Raw genomic sequence first — 22,833 nt, 5'->3', positions numbered from 1 at the left:
TCATTGCTTTTTTAGAGCAAGAAGAAGGGAGAGAAACGTCAATGTAAAAGAGAAGCATCATTTGATTGCCTCCTGTACACATTTAGTCTGAGGATCATATGTGCCCAGACCAGAGACCGAACCCACAACTTAGGCATTTGCCCAGTCTGAGAATCGAACCCACAACCTTTCTGTTACAGGATGATGCTCCAACCCACTGAGCCACACCAGCCAGGGCATAGACAATATTTTCATTTGTCTATTCTTTCTTTTCCTTTCTCTTACCTAAAAACTGTATTTTACAATACAGACTTTGTATACCTGATTTATTAAGGAGTTATTTCCCCTAATTTTATATAAATGTCCATTTCTTCAAAAGAGCAAAAGGAGACTGAGAATTTTCTTTGATAATGAGGAAAAAAATTATAAGGTTTAAATTAGTGTTACCTGACTACATAAGAGACTATAATAATGCAATGATTAAGCCCTGATTTTGATGGCCTTAAAAGAAATTTTTTTATCAATGTAACATTTATTTGTAGCTTTTGAAAACCCCAAAATGAGGCAATCTACTTATGGTAACCTGCAGCATTAACACATGCAAAATTATTTACTATATAATATATAGAACTATTAAATGCCCTTAATCTCAGAATCTAGAAAAATTACTATCCTAACATGAAAAATAGAACAATTTCATAAATAATAATATTTAATGAAGGGAAATAAAAGTGAGAAGATGAAGAAGAGGTGAAGGAGAAGAGAGAGGAGGAAAAAAGAAGAGAAAGAAGAGAAAGAGGAAGAAAAGATAGAGGAAAAAATTAACATTAACTGAACACTTTTATGTTACATGAACTCTGCTAAATACTTTACCTTCAATTAATTTCCATAAAACCTGTCAAAGAAAGGAGTATCACTCTCCTAACTTACAGATGAAAAAACCAAGACTTATACAGGTTAAGTAACTTTTTCAACAGAAAACAAAGCTAGGACTAGAACCCAGTTCTGTCTAATTCAAAAATACATGCCCTTAATACATTTTGTTGATTCCATGTAACATTTAATGTTCAAAGAAAAGTTTTAACACATAATTCTATGTAGCTGCCCTAGGTCCCAGAAGGCTTTGCACTAGAATTAAAACATTTTGATGATAAACAAATAAACCTAAGCATCTGGAAGAGATGATCAAGAAATAAAAGATAAAAGCCAAAACATTCATAAAATTATCCAGTATAAAATGGCTACAGGTAATTAAGGATATGTGGGCTTTGGATGCCACACTAGAGTCTGAACACCATTCTTTACTTAAAATGTAAGTATGGAAGGTCTCCAGAAAAGGAATAAAATAAGAAGACCCAGACATTAAAACTCTAACATTCTGAAAAAGAATTGGATAGATGACAAAATGAAGGTTGGAAAACTACAATTAGTAAATGACTGTAAAAATTCAGGGCGGAGCAATAGCACTGAGAAAACCCAGGTACTAAAGAGTAGTTTAAATACCACCTCCACGCCCTGGCCAGTGTAGCTCAGTTGATTGGAGCATCTCCCCGTAAACCAAAAGGCTGTGCGTTCAACTCCCCCACCACCACCCCTGCAGCCGATTGATGTTTCTCTCTGTCTCCCCCACCCCGCCTACACACCACTCCCTCTCTAAAAGCAATGAAAAAAAAATGTCCTCGGGTGAAGATAAATAAATATCTACCACTTCCACTGTGAAGCTCCAGGTAGTGGGTTTCTCCCACCTCTGTCCTGTCCTCCTAAAACACAAATCACATTATAATTATTATACAATTGGATTATGTGCAGTCCTCCCCTTAAAGTTCCCTAATGGCAATAGACAAGTTTCATTCATTTTAATACCCCAGGTACCTAACTTGATGAAAGGCCCTAGTTTGGAGGCAGTAACTGGCACTCCTTAGTACCATGGCCACAAAGCTATCTATATGCTACCAAAATCCCACAATTATTCCTAATATCTTCCTCAGTTTTCCAGGCATATAGCTAGACTGGGTTGTTTCTCTACCACTTGGACAGCTTTATAACAGTAAACCTCAAAAGAACACTATAAAATTATCAAGTTTGAAAAGCATCAGACAGTTATCTGACCTATGTGTGTGGATTAAATGCCCCAATCAAAAGATATAGGATAGCTGAATGGGTAAGAAAACATGACCCATACATACACTACCTACAAGAGACCCACATCAGAACAAAGGACCTACAAAGACTGAAAGTGAAGGGATGGAAAAAACCATTCCAAGCAAATGGACAGGAAAAAATAGCAGAAGTAGCAATGTTTATATCAGACAGAATAGATTTCAAAGCAAAGGCCATAAAAAGACACCCAGAAACACCATTCATAATACTCAAAGGAAGAATCCATCAAGAAGACATAAACATTATAAACCTATATGCACCCAGCATAGGAGCACCTAAATATATGAGAAATATCTTGAAGGACTTCAAGAAAAATATAGACAGAAACACACTGATACCAGGGCATTTTAACACCCCACTGTCAAAATTGGATAGATCTTCCAAACAAAACATCAACAAGGATATTTGGAACTGAACGACGCATTAGATCAAATGGACTTAACTGACATATATAAAACGTTTCATCCCAAAGATGCAAAATACACAGTCTTTTCAAAAGCACATGGAACATTTTCAAAGATAGACCACATGATAGGACACAAAACAAGCCTCAACAAATTCAAGAAAACTGAAATTGTAACAAGCATTTTCTCAGACCACAAGGGCTTGAAACTAGAAACCAACCTCAAGGAAAAAACTCAAAAACATTGAAACTCGGGAAGACTGAATAGCATGTTATTAAACAATGAATGGGTCAACACTGAGATGGAAGAAGAAATCAGGAAGTTTCTGGAAACTAATGAAAATGAACAGACAACAGTCCAAAACCTATGGGACACAGCAAAAGCAGTCCTGAGAGGGAAGTTCAAAGCAATACAGGCTTACCTAAAATAGATAGAAACATTACAAATAAAGCAACCTAACCCTGCAACTTCAAGAACTGGAGAGACAACAATAAACAAAGCCCAGAGTGAGTAGAGGGAAGGAAATAATCAAGATCAGAGCAGAATTGAATGCCATAGAGACTAAAAGAACAATTTCAATGATCAACAAATCCAGGAGCTGGTTCTTTGAAAAGGTAAAGAAAATTGACATGCCTTTAAGCAGACTCATCAAGAAAATAAGGGAAAGGATTCAAATAAATAATATCAGAAATGAAAGAGGGGCAATAACAATGATACCACAGAAATACAAAGCATTGTAAGAAATTACTACGAATAATTATATGCCAAGAAATTTGAAAACCCTGATGAAATTGACATGTTTCTAGAAAAATATAACCTTCCAACACTAAATGAAGAAGCAGAAACCTTGAACAGACTGATAACAGCTGGTGAAATTGAAACAGTCATCAAAAAACTCCCGGCACGCAAAAGCCCTGGACATGACAGTTTCACAGGAGAATTTTACCAAATATTTAAGAAGACCTAATCCCTGTCCTTCTCAGACCGAACCAAAAAATCCAAGTACATAGAACACTCCCAAACTCTCTATGAGGCCAGCATCATCTGATCCCAAAACGGATAAAAACACAACAAAGAAAAAAAACTACAGGCCAATATCAATGGTGAACATAGATGCTAAACTCCTCAACAAAATATTGGCAAACCGCATCCAGCAACACATTAAAAAGATCATCCACCATGATCAAGTGGGATTCATCCCAAGGATGCAAGGATGGTTCAATATTTGCAAGTCAATAAATGTAATACATCACATAAACAACAGAAAAAACAAAAATCAAATTATCATATCGATAGATGCAGAAAAAGCATTTCATAGGGTACAGCACCCATTTATGAGAAAAAAACACTCAGCAAAGTGGGAACAAAGGGGAAATCCTCAACATAATAAAGGTCATATAAAAAAAACCTACAGCCAACACCATACTCGATGGGCAAAAACTAAAAGCTTTCCCACTAACATGAGGAACAAGACAAGGTTGTCCACTTTCACCACTTCTATTCTACATAGTATTGAAAGTCCTAGCCACAGTTATCATAGAAGAAAAAGAAATAAAAGGCATCCAAGCTTGAAAGGAGAAAGGAAAGCTATCATTGTTTGCAGATGACATGATAGTGTGCAAAGAAAACCCCATAGATCCACCAAAAAACTAATCAACCTAATAAGCTGGCAAAACAGCAGGATACAAAGTCAACATTCAGATCAAAGGCATTTTTGTACATTAACATTGAAATATCAGAAACAGAACTCGGAGGAAAAATCTCATTTGCTAAAGCAACAAGAAAAATAAAGCACCTAAGAATAAACTTAACCAAGGAGGTAAAAGACCTGTACTCAGGAAACTACACAACACTGAAGAAAGAAATTAAGGAAGAGAAAAACAAATGGAAATATATACTGTGGTCATGGATTGGAATAATTAAGATCATCAATATGTCCATACTACCCAAAGCAATTTATAGATTCACTGCAATTCCTATTAAAATACCAATGATGTATTTCACAGATACAGACAAATATTTCAAAAATTTATATGGAATCATAAACGACCCTGAAGAGCTGCAGCAATTTTGAGAAAAAAGAACAAAATAGGATGGATCACAATACCTGACATCAAACTTATATTATATGGCCAATCTAATCAAAACAGTCTGGTACTCTCATAAGAATAGACACCTAAATCAATGGAATAGAATAGAGAGCCCAGAAATAAACCCATGCTCTATGGTCAATTCATATTCAACAGAGGGGAAAGAAGCATAAAATGGAGTAAAAATCGCATCTTCAACAGATGGTGTTGGGAGACATGGACAGCTACGTGCAAGAAATTGACATCTGACCATCAACTTACACAACCATACACAAAAATAAACTCAACATGGATAAAAGACTTAAATGTAAGCCACAACATCATAAAAGTCCTAAAGGAGAACATAGGCAGGAAACTCTCAGATATTCCATGCGACAATATTTTCACCATTATGTCCCCTGGAGCAAGGGACATAAAGGAAAGAATAAACAAATGGAACTTTAATAAAATAAGAATCTTCTGCACGGCTAAAGAAAACATCAGCAAAATGAAAAAGGAACGAACCATAAGGGAGAATGTATTTTCCAATACCTCAGACAAGGGTTTGATTTCCAAAATACATAAAGAACTCACATGACTCCACTCCAGAAAGACAAACAATCCAATTAAAAAATGGGCAAAGGAGCTGAACAGACACTTCTCCAAGGACATACTCAGGGTCTAAAGACATGTGAAAAGATGTTCAGCCTCACTAGGTTGAAATACAAATTAAAACCACAGTGACATACCACTTCACACTAGTCAGAATGGCCATCATGAACAAATCAACGAACAACACATGTTGGCAAGGTTGTGGAAAAAAGGGAACCCTAGAACACTATTGGTGGGGATGCAGACTGGTGCAGCCATTGTGGAAAACAGTATGGAATTTCCTCAAAAAGCTAAAAATGGAACTGCCTTTTGACCCAACGATTCCACTGCTGGGCTTATACCCTAAGAATTCCAAAACACCAATTCAAAAGAACCTATGCACCCCCATGTTCATAGCAGCACAATTTACAATAGCCAAGTGCTGGAAGCAACCTAAGTGCCCATCAGTAAATGAGTGGATCAAACAACTATGGTACATTTACACAATGGAATACTATGCAGCAGAAAGAAAGAAAGAGCTACTACCCTTCACAACAGCATGGATGGAACTGGAGAGCATTATGCTAAGCGAAATAAGTCAGCAGGTGAAAGACAAATACCATATGACGTCACCTGTAAGTGGAACCTAATCAGCAAAACCAACAAGAAAAATATAACCAGCAACACTGAAAGAAAAAACAAACCCACTGTAATGAGAGGGAAGGAGGGAGGGAGATCACGGGGGAAAGAAGGGGAAGGGTGAAATCAAGGAACATGTATAAAGGACTTATGGACAAAGCCAAAGTGGGGAAGGATTCAGGGTGGGAGGTGTGAATGGATGGGGCAGGGGAAAGGGGTGGCAGGAAAATGGAGACGAATGTATTTAAGCAATAAAAAAATTAATTAATTAAAAAATAGCAGGCAGAAACTTGAGGAAAAACAGGATATTTACATAATCTCAAAATATCCTCCCTTCCAAAATATTTATTAATTGCAAAGGGGAAAAGGATAACTTTACAGTAGAAAAACTCAGCAGATACCACCTTCCTTCACCAAGTGATCAGGGTTAATCTCATCAAGGCAGAGCAACATCATGTATCTCTGTGCTTACAGGGACTCATCACACTGTAGCTATTTCTGCCAACAATGTATAGCTTCAACGAACAGCTAACCATGGAGAAAACATGAGTCAAACCCAAACTGAGAGATATTCTCTAACAACAACTGACTAGTATTCTTTAAAAGTACCAAGATCATGAGAACCAAGAAAGGCCTGAGCCTTTCTTGAGGCTCACAAACCAGGGGAAACAGAAGATCCAACAATTCATGCAACAGGTTAGCTCCTGGACCAGAGTAAAAAGACATTAGAAGGAAAACTGGTGAATTCTGAAACAGTTAATAGTGTTGTATCAATGTTCATTTCTTAGTTTAGATAACAGAACCCATTAGGAGATAATTCTCTATAGGTCTCTTGCATTTCTTTATGTCTTAATAGTGAGGCGCTAGCTACACTTTTGTTCTCAACTATGTTTTCAAAGATGTTTATATGATGAACTGCCTTTGAAGATAGAGATAAGTCTTCCAACTGGAGCAAACGGCAAGTTTGCTGGCAACCACTACAAAATATTTGGGAACTCTATAAACTCAGGGTTCTTTAAGCCAAGATGCAAAACCACTGGGTGCACGGCATTCATCTGGGCCTCTCTGTGAAACCCCTACTTGGGACTTGGGATAGAAGAGTAGAGCAAGGGAAAGTGCCAAACATAAAGCTCACACAAGATGCTGTGCCATAAGTAAAAATAATCTTTGTCTTTGACCCAAGAATCTCATGTCTTTGCTGGCATCCATGAAATTGTGGCAAGCTAATGTGTACACCTGCAAATAAGGTAAAACCTCAGACCCTTTATAGTTCATGATAATAATATTGTTATGTACAATAACTATATTGGGCTATTGGGTGAAGGGCATATGGGAACTTCAGTACTATTTTTATAACCTTTCATTAAGTCTAGAATTATTTTTAAATTAAAAATTAAATACATTAGTATCCAACTACCAACTCCTCTGTTCCAAGTAATAATAACAACAATGGAGTCATCACTGCCATTGTGTAATTTGTATACATTATATTAGGTTATCCTCTCAAAGAATTCATAATGTTGGGGGAAGTGGAGAGGATAGAAGAAATGGGTGAAGGGGGTCAAAGGTAAATAAAATTCCAGTTACATAATAAATAAATCATGGTGATGTAATGTCCAGTATGATGACTATATTTAGTAATACTGCATTGCATATTTGAAAGTTTATGAGAGTAGGTCTTAAAATTTCTCATCACAAGAAGAAAAAAATGAACTACTATGTAATGTGAAGAATGTTCACTAGACATTTGATCATTTTGCAATGTATACAAATATCAAATCATTATACTGTATACCTGAAACTAAGATAAGGTTACATGTCAATTATACCTCCATTTAAAAAAATTCATAATTTGCTAGAGCAATGGAAAGCACTCCATTTTTTTCAGTCATTTCTTCTGTTTGGGGATTTGCTTTAAACACACAATTTCAAGTACAATACATTAACAGTCATGTGTATGTCCTGTTCGTTATCTATGTGCCATCAGTTCTGTGGAGAAATTAACACCTTTGTGCATTGCTGGTGGGAATGTAAAGTGGTTGAAGCTTCTATGGAAAACAGCTTGGCAATTCCAGAAAGAGTTAAATATAGAACTACCATATAACACAGCAAGTCTACTCTTAAGTATGTATGAATAGATAATGAATAAACAAAAGAACAGGTAATGGATAAACAAAAGTGGCATACACATACAATTCAGCCATTAAAAGGAATGCAGTTTTTATACATGATACAACATGTACAGACCTTGAATACATACTAAGTGAAATTACAGGCACAGAAGGACAAATATTGTATGATTGATTATATGAAATATCTAAAATAGGCAAATTAATAGAAACAGAAAGCAGAAGAGAAGTTCTCAGGTCCTGGGGGTTGGGGAAAGATGGGAAATTATTATTTAACAAGTACAGAGCTTACGTTGGGAATGTTTTAAAAGTTCTGGGCATAGAAAGTAGTGATGGTTACATAACATGAATATATATACCACTGAATTGAGTACTTACAAATGGTTAAAATGATAAATATTATGCAATGTATATATTAACATAATTTTTTTTAAAAGATTAGCATGCCAAGTAACATTTCCCCACAAACAGATCAGATATATTTCTATCAGGCCAATCCCCTAACCCTTTGTGAGGAGACTCATTTCCATACTTTTTCACATTTTTTCCCCTTAAGTGCTCATGGAATACTCCTACTTACTTCACTGTTTCCTCTTTCCCCACAACCTTTCCACTAGGCTTCCCAAAGAGAAAATTAAAAATAAGCAAACAAACAAAAACTCAACAGAAGGAATAAATTCCCATCAGCAACATCTTTTTATATTACTTTCTTTTTTAATTACAGTTTACATTCAATTTTATTCTGTATTAGTTTCAGATGTACAGCATAGTAATTAGAAAATCATGTACTTTAGAAAGTGGTCCCCTCCAATGTTTCAAGCACCCACTTGGCCTCATATATAGTTGCTACAATATTACTGACTCTATTCCCTATGCTATAATCTATATCTCTGTGACTACTGTGTAACTACTGTTTTGTACTTCTTCATCATAATTTCACCTTTTTCATCCAGCTCCCCAACCCTACTCCCCTACGACAAGTTTGCCTTTCTAAATGAAATGTGAGAGGTCACTAATACAAATGAGAAGTTGACCATGAGCAGGTAAAGGATTCAGGAGATAAAAGCTCTATCTTAAGAAGAGACAATAATTAAAACTGCTTATCCCAAAATAATTAAAAGTAGCCAAGGACAAAGGAAGATAAAAAAGAATCCATGGATCACAGACAAACACTTCACTCAAAATATTTATTATATGCAAAAGGAAAACAAAAGCAGTCATACTACTAATTCCAGTATACTTCATTATTATGAGGTATACTAATAAAAATATGAAAGCTACAGCAGCTGTACCTCTTACTAGTCACCTGATCTTGAAAGTTTATAAAAGGAATAACTATTTAAATCACAAAGTTGTCTTATGTACTGAATAAAAATGTAGATGTAAAAGCACTTTGTAACCTGTGAATGCCTTAAGTAATGCCAAATTTTAGACTATACAATTTCTGAATGTTTTCTCACTATATAAGCACTAGCAGGACTATAAATTATTTCAGGCAAATATACTTTAAAAAATTAATGTGCTTTGACGTTCTTTGAAGAAAACTTCTATCAGAGAATAATGATATAATTCTTCTTTTTCTTGGGGAAAATAAATCAAACATTTAGAAAGTTTTAAAGTGATTTTTATAACTGGTCATTCTTCTTTGGAGACTTAATTAAGTTTAAGAAAAAAATTTACTTTTGACATATATCATCTTTGCTCAACTTTCAACATACTAATTTGCAAAACAATCTATAAATTAGTTCGCATTCCATGAATATTACAATGAACTATTTCAAAGAATAAACATATTTTCTATACTGACAGAAAAGAATAAATTAATAATTTTCTCTTAGGAATACAATATTTTTTGAAATGACCAAAGAATTAAATTTGCAGATTATCTATTGATAATCAAAAATTATCAATAACCTGGTTGATTTTAAGTTTACCAAAACAGTTTGTTTTCCAATTCTAAATGTTGATACAATTCAACAATCTTAATTATTCTAAACTGCCTTAGGAATTACCATTTTTCACTTTTTACCTACCAAACAGGCAGATGAGTCACAATGACACCCGGAATCAGAAACAAACACCTACAAGGGGCAGGTAGTGAACCATAGATGGATTAAGCAGGAATGACCAGGAGCCATGGTGTCCTGACAAATCATACCCAGTCTGCTTATCTCAAAATAATTAAAAGTAGCCAAGGACAAAGGAAGATAAAAAGAATCCATGGATTACAGACAATCACTTCACTCAAAATATTTATTATATGCAAAAGGAAAACAAAAGCAGTCATACTATTAATTCCAGTATAGTTCTAATAAAAATATGAAAGCTCCAGCAGCTGTAACTCTTACTAGTCACCTGATCTTGATAGTTTATAAAAGGAATAACTATTTAAGTCACAAAGTTGTCCTATGTACTGAATAAAAATGGGTACAGCCAATACACAGTTGAGCCAACTGTTGCTCAGAAATTGACCACTGAGCTGCTAGATATTCCCATTCTCATATTATCCAGAAGTCTGGATTTTTATATAAATATCTTGATTTTCAAATGTTAGAAACTAATTTAAAAACTAATAAAATATAGTTCAAAATACCTGTAGGCTGCTGGTTTATGGTTCCTACATTCTTCTTAAACACCCACAGTCTTCCCTCCTTCCCTCCTGATTTTATCCCACTTTTTATTCCAGAATACACAAGCCTTAATGAATAAGGAAAAGGTTGAGATGTAGAATAAAGGAGCTACATGTTGTTAAAAAGTACAAACTTAAAACTAGAAAATGAATAATGATAGTGATTTATAGTCAATACTGTATCATATACTTCCAAATTGCTGAGAGAGTGTATCTTAAATCTCACCTCAAAAAAAGAATTGATAATTATGTGAAGATACTAACATTCTCAGTGATAATCATACTGCAATATATAAATGTATCAAATCAACAGATTATAAACCTTAAACGTAAATATGTCATACTTCAATTATATTTCAATTTTTTAAAAAGAAGAGCTAGAGAATAGTTAAGTTCAGGCAACTTGCCTAAGCTTGAAGTAAACGTATTTCACCTTAAAAGGTGCAAAAATTAGAGATATTCCTGCAGGCTCAGTGGCTCCACTTAACTGGTAACTACAAGTACACTGCAAAGAAAATCATGTCTTCCTCAGCAAGGGTGAATTGTGGAACAAGGTCCAAGTACTTGCATGAGCTGGGAACCCAATTCTGCTGCTCATTTACTACCTCCAGTCCCTCTTTATTTAATAACATCAACTCTAAAATGTTGTTATAAGAAATATCATAAATAAAATACCTAGGCCTCATACGTAAGCTGCAGATGGTCGGTGCTTAATAAATGGGTACTAAATACATTGCTGCAGTTTATTAGAATCCTTACAACTTCGTACTTTTGAGGAAGAAAACACTAGAAATTTCTGTCTCAAGGTCTATCTATGTCAGTTTGTGTATGTACTCTCCCTCTTTCAGACAGATAAAAAAAATTCTCTATTTAGATATTATTCCATTATTTGTATGACAAATGATTTTCAAGTGGCTTCTACATCTTGTCTTCAGGCCCATAGCAATATCCAGAGAAGATATAAAAGTATAATTAAGATGTCTAGCATCTTTACTGGAACGAAGTCCTAACTCTTCCTAGTCAAACCTTTCACCACTGTATCACCTTCCAGTTTGCATTTTTTAATATAAATTACAATAGCTAAAAACCATTTATTGAGGTCAAACTTGTCACTCCCATCAAACATAAAAATATTTCAGTAACTGTTTTTTTGGGTTCTAGTGCATTAGGTTCAAACCATCTCCCAAAGCTTATGTGTCCTTTCCCAGTACAACTACTCCTAATCTCTGCAGCCTCGTCTCTTACCTCATTTCTGCCAACCCCTCCAAATACATTATACTCTAAACACTGTACCACTGTACATATTGTTCCCTCTAACAGGAACACACTTTTTATAAAAGCTGCATCTTATAATAACAAATTAATTTGGGATCTTTTAAAGATTACTCCATTCAAGGTTAAGATATGTTGTATTTCTAAAGAGAATGATTTTGCTGAGAAGTTAAAATGACTTTGAACTTCCTGAAAAAAAGTAATCTTTTAAACTCTCTAGGCTGTAACAATTATAGTAATATGTTTAGAGAAATGAATACTGTTTTAAAACAGCTAAAAAACCACAATTTAGTGATTACTCAAAGCTAAGAATGCTTTTGAGATTTTTTTTTTTTTAATCCTAACTTGAGGATATTTTTTCACCTTTTTTTAGAGAGGGAGGAAGAGAGAAACACATCCATGCAAAACGTAAGCATTGATTGGTTGCCTCCTGGCCATGCCTGGACTGGGACCAAACCTGGAACCACAACCAAGGTATGTGCTCTGATCGGGAATCGAACCCACAACCTTTCAGTTACCAGACAACACTTCAACCAACAGAACCACACTGGCCAGGGCAGAATGCCTTTTAGATTTAAAACTATTATAAGCATAAATGTTAAGAAGTTCACCCATGAGACTAATAAAACCCTAACAGTCTAATGAAATAAAATATAAAGAGCCATCAATTAGTTTATACTTTATGGATAACACCAAATAATCTCCATATTTCTAGAACTATATTCTAACCAATTAAAACAAACAAAATGCTTAACAAGCCAATTTAGAGAAGAGCTTTTATTAGGTAGAAAATTTCACTAGAAAAAGCAAAATGCAGAAATATTAGCACCCATCATGACCCTAATATATTAACTAAATGTAACTGAAAACAAGCTTAACTCCAGCAAGTTATTTTTATTTTTTAAAAAGCAGATCAGGTTAGGTGGTTTGGAGGGATGAATATGAAGAGCAAAGAGGATTTTTAGGGCATGAAAATACTCTGTATGATATTAGACTATAATGGTAGATATATATGATTAAAAATTTATCCAAACTTAAAATATGTAAAACACCAAGAGTTAACACTAATGTAAACTATGGGCTTTGAGTACTAATGATATGTCAATGTAGTTCATCAACTGTAATAAAAGTGTCACTCTTGTGGGGAATATTGACAATGAAGTAAACTATGCATGAGTGGGAGCAATGGGTATATGGGAAATCTCTGTACCTTGTACTTTAATTTTGCTGTAAATGAAAAACTACTCTAAAAAATAAAGTTTATTAAAGAGGGGAAGCTGGTCAGAAAAATTACAAACCTTTGATATACATAGGAGACTAATTTTTTTAAGTATATAAGCACTTATAATTAGTAGTTTTACATGGACTAAAAACTACATGACAAAGCTAGCATGAAAATTTAACCCTTGACACATTTACACAACTTGTTTAAATAAATTGTATTCAACACCACTTTTGTTCATATATGCAGTCCCTTCTAGAAACAAATTATTCATTCTCCTCAAAAGTCTATTGACTTTCTACTTACTATATTGGGTTGGCCAAAAAGTCCATTTAGTTTTTTTCTGTAAAATAAAAGACACATTTTCATTTTCACCAATAACTATTAATTTGGATATCTTGAATATGTCAGCGGTCTACTACAATATAGTACAACATTAATTGTTCTCAGTGAATGACTCAGTTTGATCACTATCAACTTCAACTGGTCTACTGACTGTGAAGCATCGACCAGTGAGAAATCTCCAACACAAAACTTTGCAAACCACTTTTGATATGTTTGATTAGTCACAGCACCTCCTCCACATATTGCTCAAATCTTTTTTTGCATTTCAGTTGTCTTTTTACCATTCTTGAAATAATAAAGCATAATATGTCAAAAATGTTGAATATTTTCTTCCATCTTCAATATTAAAATGGCTAAGCAAAAATTCACCTATTTTGGTAAGGTTTTTTTTTTTTTTTTGTAAATGCAGCATGCGAATATGACAGCTGTCGTAATACACTCTAACAAAATTGTTTGTCTTAGTACACTCTTAACAAAATTGTTTCAAATGAAGTTAAAGACAACTAAGTGCCATTAGAGCCATCTCACAGAAAAAAAAAAAAAAGTTTCTTGTCAACCTAATACATAGTACACTTTGAAAATACAAAAAGTTCCTCACACTCAAGATCCCTTCTTCTAAGTGCTCACAATCCAGTCATGGGAAAAAGTCAAAATGTCCAGAGCAGGATACGCCAAGCATTCAAGTGGTACAGACCTTCGAACAATCTGTCTTACACCCCTTCTCGGAATGCTTTTCTCCTGGCTGGATCCTTCTCATCTTTCAAATTTCAATATAAGTCCTATCTCCTCAGAAATCTTTCCTGATATCCTCTTGCATTTTTCTACCCCAGCAACCCACTGCTTTCCATCATCGCTGTTTTTTTCAAAACTGTAATTACATATTTGGTTTCTTGCTTATTGGTTTATTATCTGTATCCAATAACAGACTAAACACTTCCTATGAACACATACTCCACTGTATTAACAGTGATAAGGAAAGCAATCAATAAGCACTGGTTAAAGGAGTCCGTAAGTCTGGTACTAAGGAGAAAAGTATGAGCTAGAGCAGCAATTTTCAATCAGTGTGCCATCCCTTAGAATGTCAAATAAAAAGAAAAAAATGACAACAGCCAACACAATAGCCATCCTGTGTAAACGAATCAAAATTATACCTATTTTTTTGTCCTGATCAGCAAAAAAACATATTTTTTTGGTGTGCTGCAGAATTTTAGTAATTAGTTTATATATGTCATAAGATTTTTTTAAAAGTTGAAAATCACTGGGTTGGAGATATTGGGGTAGAGGTAGAAAGTTACCCATGAAAACTGGTAAGATCGCCTGTGGGAAGTGTGTGGGGTTAGAAGACAATCTAGAATTCAGACCTTAAGAAACCTAACATTTAGAGTTTGAGTAGAATAAGCAAAGACGACTAGGGCAGAGAAGTCAGATAAACAGAAGGGAAGCCAAAGAGTGTTTCAAGAAGGGAGTATTCAACTACTGAATGCTGCCAAGAAGTCTAGTAAAAAGTAAACAGAAAAGGATCCACTGGATTTCATCTCAGGGAGATTACTGGTGACTTTAGTGAAAGCCATTTCAGGACAGTGTAGGATCTGATGACAAATCGCAGAGTGATTTCGAGGAGAGGAAGTACAGTCACGATCTAATAGTTAAAACTGTGAAGAGCAGCAGTGAGATAGGTGATAGATAGAGACCTTAAGGAACCAAGGAAAGTGACCCTGAACATCCAGAAAGTAGAGAATAGTACATGAGAATAGCAAAAATTCAAACAAGTAAGGAAAGTAAGCCTTACAATCCTTTAGTGCACCAGCACAATGGAATAATTCTGAAAAGTATTGAAACTATCGGGCACACTGTGAGCATTCAATCATGTTAGTTGCTGGTGGTTTAATTATTGTCTCTTCATTAGACTGTAAATGCCCCATGGAAGACAGAGACCATGTCTGTTTTATTCATGCCTGCATTCCCAGGACCTAGCACAGTGCCTAGCACACAGTAGGTGTTCGATAAATATTTCTGAGTGAGTTCAGAATTCTGAATACAATCTTAACTACTGTAATAGCCATTTTGACTGTAACCTCTAATTTTTTTTTTTTTATTTGTGAGACGACTGTCACTGAAGCACGCTCTGAATCTTGCGGGAAGTGAGGCTAAATAATAACGAGCCTAGATAAATGGCTTCTTATTAAAGAACTGTGACAAGTACTTCACAGTGATAGCAAGGTCAATCAGCGGGCCCGCCACCCTAAGCGATAAGATGCCAAAGCCAGCTCTCTTCCGGGCTGTAGCCGCAGCAGCCGCCACCTTCCCAGAAGGGGGCGCCGCAGCCTCGCCGCCCCCGGCCTGAGGCCCCGCCCGTCGGTCACCTGCAGCCGCTGCACTCGGGCCTCCGATCAGTCGGCTCCACTGGCAGTTCCCAGAGCCCGTCCGCACTGGCGCCGTCCACCTCCTCGCCCAGAGCAGCCCCCGCCGGCGCTGCGGTGCTCTCCCCCGCCTCCTCCTCTTCAGACGTCTGAGGCCTAGAGTCCGGCGGCCGCTCGACTCGGTCCCTGGGTGTTCGCGCCTCTTTCTCCGGCTCCATGGCAGGAGCTCAGAACCGGCTGTCACACTGACGCCCCGTTGCCGCCGGAGGGCGCCACACGCTAGAGAAACCGTTTGGCGCCGCGAGGCGCCACGCACGCACGCCACGTACAGGGGCGGTCTCCGTGGCCCCGCCCCCCAGCGAAGAAGGAGCGATCCCATTGGGGGTCTTTTACCTAGAACGAGATTAGGAAGTGTGGGTTGACCTGGGGAGCCCCTGAGGTAAGGTTAGCGTCGCTGGGACAAGGAAACACTTAACGTCTGAAAATGCCGCAGGTAGCGAGGAACTTCCGTTAATTTCACTTCTTTAAAAGTGAAAATAAGACGGAATTCTGCAACTCCCGCCTTCGCAGGGCACTTTAAGAATTAGGTGGGTAAGTGGGCATAGCAGATAGCAAAAGGCCAGCACAGGCGAGGTTGTACCAACTGAAAATTGAATTGTTTCCTGCGAATTTCTTGCTCTAGAAGGGCAGCGACCTGTGTCCCGCATCTTGTACTTCTTGGTATTTCTCCCAGCATCAAGCATACTTGTTAATACAGTACACACCAAATATTGGTTAAATGAAGTTTTAAATCATCACAGGCCCCTAAAATCAGGAGGCAATAGGAGGGCTGCGATTTTATGCATTGGGTCGGGGGGAAACACAGAAAGAGAACATACCTTGCCCAAGTATTTACAGCTCCTGGATAACACAGTATAGCCCACATTTTTTTTTAAGCCAAAATGAAGTGCACCTTAAAATGAAATTCTACCTTCCCAAAATTGCTTCTTTTCATGTATTTATACTTTGTTACTGATACCAATAAAATAGATTTGCCATTAACAGTAAAGAAGCAGTATTTCTAAATACAAAGTTTCTTTTCACTCTTAAATTCTCAGTTATCTTAAAATCAAACTTGTACATAGAATACAGGGCTACTTTTTTCAACTTTCTCACATTCTTTTTCCCCTGCAAACAGCACACATCATTTCTTTTGGACTATGGTAAAAAAAAAAAAAGGGGGATAAGAAAAGGAGGAAACATTCACAGGTGATGGATGTAGGATGGGAGAAAGAACTGGCACTTATGCCAGCTGGAATTGGGAAATAATCAAAACCCAGACACTATAGAAAGGGAGATGAATCAGAAAAGAAATACTGGCTGCAGATTTAGGTTGAAGAGCCAGCTCTTTAACCACCAGAATTTAATTCCCATATGACAACTTTTAAACTCATTTCTCTTTTCAAGATGTGAAATGTTCTCTTCATTTATGGTCCTTCTGAACTCCCAGCTAAGCCCTCTTATATTTGACTTTAATACTCCATATCAGATCACTGGCTCTACCCTTTAAAGTATTTAAAATCCAACCATTTACCATGTCTACTACTTCTGCCCCAGTTTAAGCCCCATCATCTCTTGCCTAGGATTTTACCATAGGCACATAAGTGGTCCCCTGTTCCATCCTTGTTTCTGTATAACCCTTTTTCCCAGAGGTGACCAGAATCAAAGAAAACCATGCAGGAGGGATACAGCTAAGGTTGAGAGGGGGAAAAAAGAGAATTTTTTTCCTTGTGGAAAGCAAGAAATTCACTCATTATCTAAGTTTATGAACCCTGACCTTGAAAGCCTGAAGAAATGTATTCCCTACACAGCTAGCTGCTACTTTATGTGAGGTTCCCAGCTTGTCTGACTGTGATATAAGAATAAAGACTATCAATGACCTAATCTCTGTGAAATGTCAAGATAACCAAGAAGAGGGGCAAAAGATCCTTGAAGGGGCACAACCAACTTATTGGTGCAGGAATGTTGCAAAACAATCTATTGAGATTTTGATCTATGTTTCATTTATCTCCCAACTCCTAGTAGGTAACCAAATCACTATGATTCTTTGCCTCAGGAGTTTGAGTGGTAAAAACTGATTAGAATATTAAGCCCCTGTGTGTCTTGGGGATGGGGTTAGGGGAGGAGATGGATAAGTGCCATTGCAGTAAATGCAAAAATTGCTAGAGGGAAGATTTCTCCTAACTGGAAAGGAGACAAAGGAAAACCAAATTCCACCCCTGCGGTGCCCTGGACCCCAGGTTTCCAAGCATTGTGAAGACACTGTTGCTGCCCCTAGAATACATGGGACGAGGATGTTAGAGACAATGGCATCTCGTTAGTAGCAAATGATAACAGAAAGCCCGAACAGCTTCCCTGATGTTTTGGCTGTGAAAAAAATAGTAAACAGAGCCACTTTTAAATGGAGTTGAAACTGCCATCCCAGAGGAACTGCCTTGCACATCCTACTCCTCAAACTTTTGAAATGTTAAAACTGCTACAACTGGTATTTAGCTAGAAAAGAGGAGCAAAGAGAACTAGACATCGAGTTTAATAAATTCAGAAGCATAAGCCTGTTTGCTTGCTAACCAGTAAACTGCAGTTTCTCACCCCAGGGGATTACAGCATTGCTCTGCCAACGGAATTAATACTCTTCCCTCCACCCCTTCAATACTGGATTTTTGGAGGGTGTGGGTGCAAGTGCTGGACCAAAGAGGCCTGTCAGTCTAACTAGGGGGTGGACCTATCCAAAGCCCAACTTGGGAAGTTGATTGGTCGTTCTGAGAAAGCACCTGCTTCATTCCAAACACAAGCTCCGTGTTGTAACTCCATGGGAACAAATAAACTCTCTCTCTTTTGGTCCACACTCACACAGTGCATGCACCTGTTCTCTCCATGGACTCCAACACAGCAATGGACTACTGCTGGAAATACACACTAAACTGGCTGGATGCTGAACTGTACTACACTTTAATATGGAGCGTAAACTCTGGGCAGTGGTTTCATTCTACCCCTACCAAAGAAAAAATTGCACCTTTTCCATGGCGAGACAGATGCAGATGAGACATTGAGAAATCAGGAGGGGAGCTCCCTTAGTTGTACATCATCAATAAACCATACTACAAAGCCGCATTCTCCTGTGTTGGTCTCAGGAAATTCTTTTCCTTTAGATACTGCAAGATCCCCACTTCCACAGGTTTAAAACAAAAAACAAAAAACAAAAACTGAGCCAAATAACCCCTGGACTAGGCCTAAACTACCACCATATCCCGAACAACCATTTGCAAAGATAACAAGAAAGTAGATGTTATAACTACAGGGCTCAAAATTAAAGACCATTAGCCCTGGCCAATGTGGCTCAGTTGGTTAGAGCATCATCCTATAATCAAAAGCTTGTAGGTTTGATTACTGGTCAGGGCACATACATAGATCGCAGTTTTGTACCCGGTCTGTACACATATAATACCTGGTCTGGGTGCATATGGGAGGCAACCAATCGACATCTCTCTCACACATTTATGTTTCTCTCCCTCCCTCTCTCTCTAAAAGCAATGAAAAAAATGTCTTTGGGTGAGGGAGAAAAGAAGGGAAGGAGGGAGGAAGGAAGGGAGGGAAGGAATTACACCTTTAGAATTAGCATCATTATGTTTATCTGCAACTATAGAAATTCCTTCTGTTCATGTCATTGTTCCCCTTCCCTTTCTCCTAAATACCCTCCTAATAAGTAAACTATTTAAGCATTTGCCTAAATCAGTGCTTCCTGAATAGCTGTTATTTTGGATCTCAAATAAATGTTTGTTGCCTTTCACTTGGGCCTTTTATTTTTAGTAGGTTAATATGGCACATGGTAAGATCCTTGGGCACTTGCATGTCACTGGTAAAGGAAAGAGCATTAATAGTGTCTGAGACTGAATACCCTCAGCATTGGATAAGAATTCAGCATTGGATACACTTTGTTCCAATGAAATAGATATAACATTTCTTGCTGTATTAGTTTTTATTGCTCCTCTAACAAATTTAGTGGCTCATACAATGCACATTTATCATCTTACAGTTCTGTATGTCAGGAATCTGACATGCATCTCAAAGGACTAAAATTAGGGTGGTAGCAAGCTTCATTCCTTTGGAGGCTCTAAAGGAGAATCCATTTCCTTACTTATCATTCAAGTTGTTGGCAGAATTCAGTTCTTTGTGGTTGTTATTTACTTGCTGACTATCAGCAGAGAGCTGTTCTCAGCTTCTAGAGGGCACTCATGTTCCTTGACTTTCAGGGAAGGCAAACCGTTATCTTTATTAAACCTCTTTAGGGTTCCTTTTGTCTGGGCCTGAAAATTAAATTGGCATAATACAAATCAACAGAAGAAAGGCGTACATATTTATTTAACACAAGCTTTTCGTGACATGGGAGATCCAAAGAAACTGAAACCAATGTGCTTTTATGTCAGGTAAAATAAAGAGAAGCAATTGTGTAAAAGTGAATCAACTATGCAGGCAGGCTAAAGGAAGATAAGAATTATTTTAACAAGGTCTGTTTGTATAGAATTCTCTTGATCTCAGCTTCCTGGCCTTAATAATTAGAATGTATTTTTTTGTAGGGTATAGGAAGAACATCTTTCATGTAGCTATTTCATCTCCTGCTCTTAAGATAAATAAGGAAGGTCAAAGTGTTTTTCTTACATTTGCTGTTTTTCAAGAGCCTTTAACACAAAACAGTCAATATGCCAGAGCAGCACATATTTGGAATGGCATATTCTGAACTCCTTCTGGCTCATAGTCACCATGCTACATCTTCAAAGAGGGTTATGGCAGGCTGAGTCTCTCTCATGATCTGAATCTCTCCTGCCTCTTCCCCACAGTCAGATCTCTCTGACTTCCTTTTCTACTTCCATTTCCACCCAAATAATCCATGATACTTTCCCTGTTTTGTTAACTGACTAGCCAACCTAATTCCTTCTGCAACCTTAATTCCTTTTTTGCTGTGTCAAGTAACACAGTCACAGACATAATACCAGGGCATGCAGATCATGACAGTCAAAATATTGCATTTCATATTTGTACATCTAAAGTTAAGGTAGCACATTCATACAAACTTCATATGAAAAAATGTAAATATGTATGCCAGGAATATTGATATTTATATCAAGGTGCTGGGATTGGAGGTTTCTCAAGGAGTATATTTTACCTGTGTCTTACATATGTTCTACACAACGGCCATGTGGATCACATTTTTAGAAAGAAGAATATAGAACACTAACAACTAGACATTAAAGCCTAAAGTGGTCTAAAATATCAAGTAATGGAAGGGGGAAATAGTTTCTATAAACTCCATTTCTTGAGTTTCTTGGGCTAACTTTTCTTAAGATTATATTTCTGATGTTTTTTTAATGTGAATTGGCAGTGATTACAGTGATCCTCATATTGACTGCATATTTCTTTAAGTACATGGGTAATGATTATTGACATAAATTGTTTTTAAACCCTGGCTGGTGTGGCTCAGTGGAATGAGCACCAGCCTGTGATCCAAAGGGCCAATGGTTCAGTTCCCAGTCAGGGCACATGCCTGGATTGCTAGCCAGGACTCCAGTAGGGGGGCTTGAGAGGGAACCACACATTGATGTTTCTCTCCCTCCTTCTCCCTCCCTTCCCATCTCTAAAACTAAATAAATAAAATATTTTTAAAAAAGAAAAAATAAAATAAATTGTTCTTAAATGACGTGGTTGATGATAAAGAGGTGGTGGCCTCTCCCTCAGTCCCTAAGCCCCTGGACCATTTGTTGCTCCCTCTAACCCCAGTGAAGGGGTTGAGATTTCTTTTTCTCAGGGCAAGGCCTTCCTTCACAATTCATGCCTTTCACTCAGCTTCTCTCCCAGGTCGCCTGCACCATTTCTTCATTAGTTATATGATTGGTATAATGCTTTTTTTCCCTTTCTTCCATATCTTTCCTAACACCAACTCTATATTTAAAAAGTCCTTGTTTTCTCTGCCTGTGTTTCCTCAGGGATCTACTCCAATTTTTATATTTCCTGGCTGTGCAGTTTTGCTTAATATTTCCTTAAAATTCTAGGTTTAATTTACTTGAAAATTCATTATCACTTACCTACACATATAATTTTGAACCTATGCTTACAGGATTATTTTTAAACTATCTTCTTTGCTTAAATTTGTCTGATAAATTCTTTACTATTGAGTAATATTGTAACAGGAGACACTTATTTTTACATTTTGACTTTCAGTAAGGACCAAAAGTTAAATAATTAAAATTTTAAAATATGTCCTGACTGGTGTGGCTCAGTGGGTTAGGCATTATCCCACAAACCAAAGGGTCAACGAGTTAATTCCCAGTCAGGGTGCATGCCTGGGTTGTGGGCCAGGTCCCAGGTTGGAGGCATTTGAGAGGCAACAGATTGGTGTTTCTTTCACACATCCATGTTTCTCTCCCTCTCTTCCTCCCTTCCCCTCTCTCTAAAAATAAATAAAATCTTTTTAAAAATTAAAAAAATACAATTCAGAGAACTGGGAAATTTTTTTATTTAACCTATTTGAATGAAACAAAAATTAACTCTATTATTAAAAACAACTAATTTTGAAGCAGGACAGGAACTTAAAGATCATCCGACACAGTATTTCTCCAGCCTAGTTTACACTGGAATCTCCTGAGGAGCCCCATCCTTAAGCCAATTAAATTAGCACCAGGGCAGTGCTAAATCAGCACCTAAACCCACCCCACCCCCCAAGGCATCACTACTTGTTAAATTTCACTGGAATCCTATTTTTCAGCTTGAGTTGAAAACTACTGATCTATTCTAAGATTCTAGTTTTTATAGATGAAGAAACAGAGGCCAAAAGAGACAAAATGGCAAGGTAGAAAATTCAAGCCTCCTGACTTTAGTGAGTTTTCCATACCTGCATTTTTCTCAATCATTAGGATGATTAGAATCCTCTTGAGTTAATTCATAATTATTTGTCAAAGCCCTAGGTTGTACTTCACACCTAATGAAGCAGAATCTGTCACTCC

General features: G+C 36.9%; 1 protein-coding gene across 1 annotated transcript in view; it reads right to left on the bottom strand.

The window, feature by feature from the left end:
• Positions 1 to 16,017, bottom strand: part of LOC129076788 (tRNA-uridine aminocarboxypropyltransferase 2-like) — a gene marked incomplete at its 3' end in the record, with an annotated part of 105,806 nt that extends 89,789 nt beyond the window's left edge. The window contains exon 1 of the mRNA XM_054580940.1: positions 15,803 to 16,017. Coding sequence (XP_054436915.1) covers positions 15,803 to 16,017 — 215 coding nt within the window. The remainder of the gene's footprint in view (positions 1 to 15,802) is intronic.
• Positions 16,018 to 22,833: the final 6,816 nt, after the last annotated feature.

The sequence above is a fragment of the Pteronotus mesoamericanus genome, unplaced genomic scaffold, assembly GCF_021234165.1.
Source record: "Pteronotus mesoamericanus isolate MK-2021 breed Mesoamerican mustached bat unplaced genomic scaffold, CSHL_Meso_final contig_64, whole genome shotgun sequence".
In the NCBI taxonomy this organism is placed as follows: domain Eukaryota; kingdom Metazoa; phylum Chordata; class Mammalia; order Chiroptera; family Mormoopidae; genus Pteronotus; species Pteronotus mesoamericanus.
This window is presented reverse-complemented; position numbering and strand designations above follow the sequence as displayed.